The sequence below is a fragment of the Chenopodium quinoa genome, unplaced genomic scaffold (genome assembly GCF_001683475.1).
Source record: "Chenopodium quinoa cultivar QQ74 unplaced genomic scaffold, ASM168347v1, whole genome shotgun sequence".
Taxonomy (NCBI): domain Eukaryota; kingdom Viridiplantae; phylum Streptophyta; class Magnoliopsida; order Caryophyllales; family Amaranthaceae; genus Chenopodium; species Chenopodium quinoa.
In genome coordinates this window covers 14,839-24,044 of record NW_018743501.1, presented here as the reverse complement: position 1 = coordinate 24,044, position 9,206 = coordinate 14,839, and the positions used below count along the sequence as shown (strand labels likewise).

Genomic DNA, 9,206 nt, shown 5'->3' with positions numbered 1-9,206 from the left:
TCGGGGAGACAGCGATGGGGGCTGGGCTGGGTTGGGGTGACGGCTGTGGTAGGGTAGGGTTGACGGCCGTGGGAACCGGCGCCGGTGGTGGGTGGTGGCTGGGTTAGGATTATAGGGTATTTCTTTTTTTTTTGATCCAATAGTTGATTGACACGTGTACTGTGTGGGGCCCACTTAACGGTTTTTTTGGACCACAAAGTTAAGTGGTGGTAAAACCAATTTTTTGGTTTTTTTTTTGTGGTGTTATAATAATTATTTTTTTTTTTTTTTTTTTTTTTTTTTTTTTTTTTTTTGTGGTGTTGTAATCAAAATCGTGACAATTTTGGGGTGTTATTTTCTAATTTATCCAAAAAATTATTTAGTTTAAGAATGTAATAAACTTTGTAACTCTCATTTTAAAATTTGAAAATCAAATAACTCTTTACTGTTCGTTTTTCACAAGTAAATTTCTGATGTATTTCTAATTGTCTTATCTCATGTAAGGAGGTAGTTTATAGCTTCAAAGGAAGTGTCAATTATTTACTTGCTTTTGACATGACTTTTGTTGCTTCTTTCTTTAATTCATGTTTATAAGGTACTTGTTAGCATAATTATTAGGGATTGGTTGCTTGTAACTTTGTTTTAGAATAAATGAAAGTAAGTAATTTTTGTTAATTGATGTCTTGATGATGATATTCAATGTGTAATATTTTTCTTTGATAGCCATTTCCGTCCATTTGGAGCAACAATGCTGTTTATTGTATCTTCTTATCGTTTGTGTGTCTGTAGATAAAAGATACATGAACTGGAACCTTAAGGTTGAAAGCGTACATGGAAACAGAGCTCCACTGCCATTTGTTAAAAGTGTTGAGGTAACTGTTCTGAAATCTCATTTATCAAAGTTCCTTCTGTAATTGATCTAAAATCTTACATTAAGTCAACTGTTGGAGCTGTTCAATAAGCTAAGATGCATATATATTTTTTTTCCGTTCCTTTTCTGTTTAAAGCTATGGCGAATGACATTAAATTAATAGTGGTAGATTACTGTCAATTGTTTTGCTGTTGCTTGAACTGTTGCAAGTGAGTTGGATATTAATCTAGTGGTCTAACCAAGATATAAGTTTTGTTCCTAATGTAGGTTCTGTCCAGTACTTCTCTTGTGGAAGATTTACCCAAAATGTAGTCCATGGAAAAGATCAAAAGAAGTGGTGTTAAATTACAAAAGCTAGATTACTAAAGTTGTGCAATGTAGAAAAGCATAAGAAGTGGTGTTAAATTACAAAAGCTAGATTACTAACGTTGTGCAATGTAGAAAAGCATAAGAAGTGGTGTTAAACTACAAAGTTTGCACACAAAATAGATTTGTAAAGTTGAAATAGTAGGCTGATGTTTAAAACAGCTCTAGGACTACCGCAAAGAGTGATTTGATGATCTCAGGAGAATGATATAGATCTATAAAGTTTGAGTGATTATGGAGAGAGGGGGGGGGGTAACAACGGTGTTACGCACAAACTTTTAGCATGATTGAAATTTTGATGGTTAGTTGTTAGGCAATATTACTAATGGAGTACGAGTATACACTACGTTTAATTTTGTCCTGAAATGTACTAAATTTTAAGCTGCCATGCGAATGTCCGTGGTAATGGAACTTCATCCTCAAAACAAGTGTTTTCCTTCATCAATTTCCAATATTTGGAGATGGACATTGGACTAGCATTACAGACATTGGCCTGACATTTTCATTACAATTTTTTTTTCTGCCTAACCATACTGGAGTTGTATTTCTGGTTTTCTTTGTTGGGAAGTTGATAATGGGATCAGTTATCCTCTGTTATGCGCTGCCTTTGATGACATTCTTAGCACAACATCAGGCCTCTCTAATTTTACTGCTGGACTAACAGGTTTGGCTTTTGCATCGTAGGTCTCCTTTGTTGACAGACAAGATCTGAAAGCTGCTGTGTTAGACAAGCAGCCATTTGTGCTGAAAAGGTATGCCGTATGAGTATATTTGTCAATGTATTTCTCTCTGATAATGTTACAGTACTAAGCAAATTTTTATACATATTTTATTATTATGTTGTGGTGTTTAGTGATTGCCAAGTTGCCATAAAAAATTTCCACGACTTAATTATAATTATCTTCGTATCTCAGTGTTTTAAATAAGTCTGTGGCTGGATGGTTTGAGTAAAGCTGGCTGTTTATCAAGTGATTACATCTAATCTTAATTGTTGTTTTGTTTGGTATGCTGCCTTATATCCTCAAAAACAGGAGGTTTGTGAGAATTGTGGAACCATTTGAACTGGTATTGAAAATCAACTTCATTGATGCCTGCCGTTGTCGCTATGCACAGATTAAAATTCCCGTCAATTTCAAAGTAAGTCTTGAGTTTTTACTGTCAATTTGTGTTATGACCCTATTGGTCCACTCGAATCCAAACTGAAATGATTGAATGTGCCCTGATCTAAACGACTCTTTTGCCACTCTACTCACTAGAAGTGATCAATGTGCTGCAGAGAGTTATTTTTATGCGGTTTATCTACTTATTTTTCTTAATCTTTTGATGTATGAAATGGGGTATATTCAGGTTTCAAGGAAATGTCCCCAATATGACAAGGAAGCAATATATCAAAATTTAAGAGAGGCAGCTGTGCAAGATTCTCGCTGTGGGCAGTATGAGGTTATTCAAAGAAAGGCAAACTTATCCCCAAAATACGACATTACAGTGTATGCTATTGTGACCAACATTGCAACCTATGATAAAGCTGTGGCCAAAGCATCATCTGAAGGAGTCGTGTGTAATGGAGATGCGAAAATAAAGAGCGAAAGCTTGATGTGTAACAGCTCAGAAACTGATAACAAACCACTGAGATTTCTCAAAAGGAAACACAGGCTTACTCACAGTCCCAAAACTGCTAACAAGCAACTGAGACTTCTTCAACCGAAAAGTAGGCTTTAAACTTCTGTTATCCCAGAATTTCTGTAAATAAGATACCTTTCTTTCCCTACTATCTTAGCGCCGTAAAAAGCATAGATTAATTTAATGGCAGTAATAAAAGATAAGTTATTATGGTGGGTATTATACAAAATTAGCGTTGCATATAGGAGGCTGAGTGAATTTTGTTAGATGTAACTCTCAGTCTTGCCGGTTTTCGGATGTGTAAATTGGTGGTAATCGGTGTAAACTCTATCTCATGTGCAGGCATTGCTCTGACAGTTTAAGATTATCTTCACTACTCACAACTATCATGAGTTTGTTTCCTGGTTTTTAGACACAGTCTAAGCTTTAACATAAACTTCCACTACACAACATTCTTAGTCTCATTGGCCCTTTGATGTGGGACCCGTATTCTAGTACATAAAATTTTCATTTTATACTTTGTTTCGAAATTTTTCAAGTAGTTTGTATGATGACTATCAATTTTTTTAAAGTGTTACAGTTTACGCTATGTATAAACTTTAGCATAAAAGGTATTCATAATGTAACATTTGCATGAAAATTTTGAACTATTTGGTCTTGGAAAATATGCACTAAGGATCTTACTAATTACGGTTAGTTTTTCTCGCAGATTTAATCAAACTTTGTAGAAACATGTTGAGAACTTTTGCAAATCTACCTAGACAAAAGGGATAGTTTGAACTATTTGCTAATTTAAGAATTAATATCTTAGGTGTAACATTGAATTTCAGTAATAGACATTAGAAATGGATCATTGCATAGATTTAATTGAAGACAATAGCTCAAATGAGTAGATAATTGGAATGAAATGAATATGATAATTGTATTGAACACTTAGCACCAACAATCCAAACATTCATAATATTAGAAAGAAACATTAGACTTTCAATTTGTCAAAACACAAGCACATAAACGAATTGATTCAAGAGTTATATTATTTTCAACATATTTTGAAAGAAAAATTAAATGCCTAATCTATAAATATAGAGTAATCGATGTTCATTTTCCTCATGTGGAAGAATATAGCGTGTTATAGCTGTATTTTCTCACGTGGGCCTCATTTTTTACCGTTGCACACTAAGCGATACTGAATTACTAATCACTAACGATACTATTCTATTTTCTTTCTTTCGTTTTACTTTCTAGTTTTTATAGACTCTCTTGCAAGTCAAATTAAAATGTGTAACTTTAAAGATTTCAAGTGATATTGATTAACTAATAACGAATACATAATTGCTATAATATCTTTTACCTAATTCGTAACTAAAATATGAATGAGTAACAAATATGAATTTTAGGATTAAATAACGAGAGTTCTCATTACTTTATTCTGCAAACGGAAATAAATCAACATATTAGAAGGATAAAAACCTAGACCATAGCCTAGAAGGAAAGAATTGAGCTGGAAAATAGAGCCTAGATAACGCTAAATTTCTTAATGTGAGATTCACTATTTACCACCACTCATCGACTTGTACAAATCATAAAAATAACATTTTTATTCTCTCTTTCTGATAGGTTGTCGTGCACCTGTCAAAAATAAATTCCTAAAACCAACTAAGAATGTAGTAGGGTAAGTAGGGTCGAATTCACAAGGAGATGGTATTCAATCTAGCTTTCAAGGTATGGAAAAACTAAATTATGTCACGAAATTTGGATAAAAATAAAGTCTAAATCAAAATAAGAATAAAACAACTAATAAAGACCTAGGGTTATGGTTTACCATGTTTATAGTTCTAAATCTATCAAATATCAATAACAATTCAATCAATCAATTATCTAGAGCAATTGCTAAGCCTACGGTCGGGTCTTAACGCTCTCAATTCAACATATGTAGTTCGGTTGCTAACATACTTAGAATTGCTAATTGTAGGTAAGCCTCTAAAAGTAAGATATTTCGATTCAAACTCTTATTAACAATAATTAATCAAACAATTGATCAGGTTGCAAGATTAACAATAAAACACTATCAATTAGATAAATCAATAATCAAAATATTAATAACATCAATCAAGATTCATTATATAAACATGGCTTCCCAAACTCTAGAAAAAAAACTACTCAAACATGAAGTAAATAATAAAAACTAGATTTAAGGAATAAAAACATAATTAAAAGCAAGAAATAGAAATAAAATACCTCAATGAATTGAAATAATAAACCCAAGAATCATCCGTGGAAGAATCCATGGAGATGCCATGAGAAACTAGGGTTGGAGAGAAAACCAATGAACGTAAAATAATAAAAGGTAAAAAACGGCATGAGGGAAAATAATATCACTTAAGTATCTATATTATCCTAAACCTAAAACAAATATAAAAACAAAAATTAATAAAAAGAGTTTAATAATTGGTCGAATTTAAGAGTCATAGTTGATGTAGGATTTCTTATAGTTTGTGCGCACGCCCCACCCATCGTGCGATGGGTGGGCGATGGTCAGACGAGCTGCACCAGGAGTTCGGCCAGCGGGAGCTGGTTTTCCATCGCCCCAACAAGCAGCTCATGCTCGAGCGTACAGCACGTCCATCGCCTGATGGCTGGGGCGATAGGTTGGCAGCTTCGCAAGGTCAACTTCGGAGAGCCATATCTCGAGATCTAGATATTGTATAGGGACATGTAACCTATTAATAGAAAGCTCTTCAAGTCTAGTTTCCAACGCAATTTGAATCACTTCTATTCAATCAGTAGAAATCAAGTTATGATCAAAAGAGTGACCAAAGGCCTATTTTGACACTTCGTTCATCATCGTTTAACTTCGTTTTAAACTCAAATTCAATCCCGAAAATTGCATAACGATCCTTGTGGATTCTATTCTGTAACACCCCTACTTCTTGTATCTTAATTGGCGTTACTGGACCATACTTAACTTGTCATTCGCAGCGGAATTAATCATGCATAATCATAATCTCATAAATACCTGTGGGATATGGGCCCACAAATAAAAAATACTCCTTAATCAGTGACATTCCTTTTAAGTAATACAACTCCAGTCTATCTTACTGTAATAAAAATAATCTATCTCTCGATAAAACATAATCCATAATACATAAACTCTTGGCTCTGGTTCTGTGATTATTCAATAATATAAATTCTTTTAATCACTTTGCCCTTGACTAACTTGAACTCCGTCATCATCATACATCATACTTGTGTATGTCCATAAAAATAGAAAACAGAGAAAACACAAGAAAATTTTCCAAAATGAGTGGAAAACTCAGTAATATTACTCTAACCCGTGGAAACAGTTGTTCTTTCAAAATCATTTGAGCAAATATCATATACTTCATACATAGATAGTTGTTCAGAAATTATTTTAGTATCATTATCATTAAAAGTTGTGTCGGCAAGAGGATCATTCACTTTACATAAGATCATAGGTAAGTACAGGTTTTGGACATAACATAACTTTCATTCGTGTGGGATTGATTCCCCATTTCATTATCATACTTCCCTCCACCTGTAACTCACCCATTTATCATGTTCAGTTGATTTTCCAATGCCGACAAAAGTAACATCTATCGTATCATATTAAAACATTTCAGAACAACTTTATACCTCATATAAGTTCATAGCACATTGGCACATTTCATAATCATTCATTCGTAACACTTAAATAAAATAATCATAATCATTAAACATTTAACAGGGGTAGGACATTTCCTACTATTAGGGGGGCCAGTGCTCCTTACAGGGGAAGCCATTGCTTCATCATAATAGATCATGTTTGCATTTCTTATAAGTTAACAGAATAGCAAGAACAACAGTTATTCATAACATCTTGTAAAATGGTAAGACATTTTACAATCAATCATACATTTCAGTATATCGTAAATCATCAATTCGATATCCTTGTGAGTTCTCATAAGTCCTTTTATACATTTCATGTATTCATAACCTTTTGATGGACATGCTAGTCGCTGGACAGTATGACACGGCGGAACATCTTCCGCGATGGCCAGGTGCTCCATATAGTTAGGCCGGTGCCCCATGGGTACATGCGTGCATTGCATGACCGTTACTCGAGTTGCTTGGTTTACTCGAATTTCTCGGTCAGGGGTTACTTGAGTTACTCCTGACCGAGTAACCCCTCGAGTAATCCATGACCGAACCCTTCGAGTAATCCCTGACCTAGTAACCCCTGACCGAGTAAACCCCTCAAGTAACCCCTGACTGAACCCTTAAAACCGAACTCCTTAAATAACCCCTAACCAAATTACTTGAGTAATCCCTAAACCGAAATCCTTAAATAACCCCTAACTTAGTAACTCGGGTAACCCCTGACCGAGTAACTCAAGTAACCCATGACCGAGTAACCCCTCAAGCAACCCCTAACCGAGTAACCCTTGACCGAGTAACTCGAGTAATCCCTGACCGAGTAACCCCTCAAGTAATCCTTGATCGAGTGAACCCCTCGAGTAACCCCTCAAGTAACCCTTGACCGAGTAGCTTGAGTAACCCCTAACTAAATAACTCGAGTAACCCCTGCTACACGGTGTGGCCTGCTACACCAAAAAGTTGTTGCTTTCCTTTTGGTTGGCTTAGCTTACTAGCTAGATTATTGCCTTAACTCGATCTCTTGTATGTCGGATTAATTGAGGATTTTTTTAAAATGTCAAGAAGTTAAGCTTTAAATTGTTAATAACAAATTCGTCAAAAAAGTAGTATATTTTCATTTGATTAATAACTACGGAGTAGGATATAAATGAATTCGAAATTTAAGATTTAATTACGAGAGATCTCATCATTACCTAATTACCTTAATGTGCAAATCAAAAGGAAATCACAACATTTATACAATAAAAACAATTTGGTTTCCAAACTTTCGAAATATATTAACTTAAACAGATTGATTTGATTATAATACTTATATCGTATTATTTTTATATTATTTGAAATGAAAAAAAAAAGAGAATTCGAACCTATTTAACAAGCATTTTCCTTCGGAAAAAAAAAAGCATTTAATTTATATCAATCCCTCCATTTCTTAATACACAATGTATAGATTATCGACCTTCTTAAGTTATAACTCCGATGATAACCTCTATTTTGTTTGATTTGAAACTAACACAAGTACTACATGGTTTTTTTTTTTTTTCTTCTTATTTTTATTCCTGGTTTTAGTGCATAATTTTGGGTGGGGTCACAAGAATAACCCCTCGCACCCTTCGCACCCCTTTTGAAACTAAAGGACCATATAACGTTAGTTGCCACTTGCAAGATAATACAATGATATAAATCGTTTTACTGCGTAGTAACACACACACACTTCATAATAAATACCCCCTTTTACGATTAAGTCATTCATGATTCATGCAAAAAAAAAAAAAATTAAAAAAAAAAAAAACAAAAAAAAATGTGTGTAGTAGAATTGGCAAAAGCTGACACGGCACATGATTCAACATACCTAAAAATAAATAACCAATACTTCATAGAAATGGTGATATATTTTGAACGTTTCAATACGACATGATACGTTATACGAGTATTAATTAGGTAAAGTCAAGGCGTTAGACCCTGTTCACTTCACCTTAAAAAAATTATTTAGTAAAAATAATTCCTTTCAGTAAAAAAAAATTAGTTTTGTAAATTAAAAATAATTTTAATTCAATAAAAATAAAATCAATGCAGTAAAAATAGTTTCATTTCAGTAAAAAATAAGTTTAGTTCAGTAAAACCAGCACACCTATAAAGAAGAATTATAATAGAGAATCTGTTAAAATAATATAAGCTCAGTAAAAATAAGTTTACCACTTAAGTAAACTAATTTCAGCTCAATAAAAATATTTTATGTTCAGCAAAAATAATTTCAGTACTAATTTCAGTTAAGTAAAAATAATTTCAGTTCAACAAAAATAAGTTGAAGCGAATATAAATATTTTAAGAGTTAAGGTAATGTGTTTATTTTACAAAAACAAAGGGATCATAAAATATTAAAGTTTGATAATAACAAAGGGATTATTATGTACGTGCAACTTTGGAGTTTCTTATATCTCACAAATAATATCCGAAACTTTCATAATAATTAACGAAGGTAATAATAACACTAAACTCAAAATATCAAACTTGAACAAAACCCACCATAGTGACCCTCATCACTACACTTAAAAAAAATGTATTTTATTGAAACTAATAACAAAAATATAAAAAGATATAAAAGAGGAAAGGTAAAAAAAAATAATCAAATGTTCCAAGAATTTTAACTTTTTTTTTTTTTTTTTTTTTTTTTGGCCTATGAAACACTAATTTTGATGAATCCTAGAGTGAAAAAAAG

At 33.1% G+C, this 9,206-nt stretch overlaps 1 protein-coding gene across 1 annotated transcript; it reads left to right on the top strand.

The window, feature by feature from the left end:
• Window positions 1-245: 245 nt before the first annotated feature.
• On the top strand, window positions 246-2,943 carry LOC110739461 (NAD-dependent protein deacetylase SRT1-like). The gene is made up of 4 exons (XM_021919910.1): window positions 246-851; window positions 1,901-1,968; window positions 2,248-2,353; window positions 2,564-2,943. The coding sequence occupies exons 1-4, from the start codon at window positions 780-782 to the stop codon at window positions 2,933-2,935; spliced, it is 618 nt and encodes a 205-aa protein (XP_021775602.1). The 5' UTR covers window positions 246-779; the 3' UTR covers window positions 2,936-2,943.
• Window positions 2,944-9,206: the final 6,263 nt, after the last annotated feature.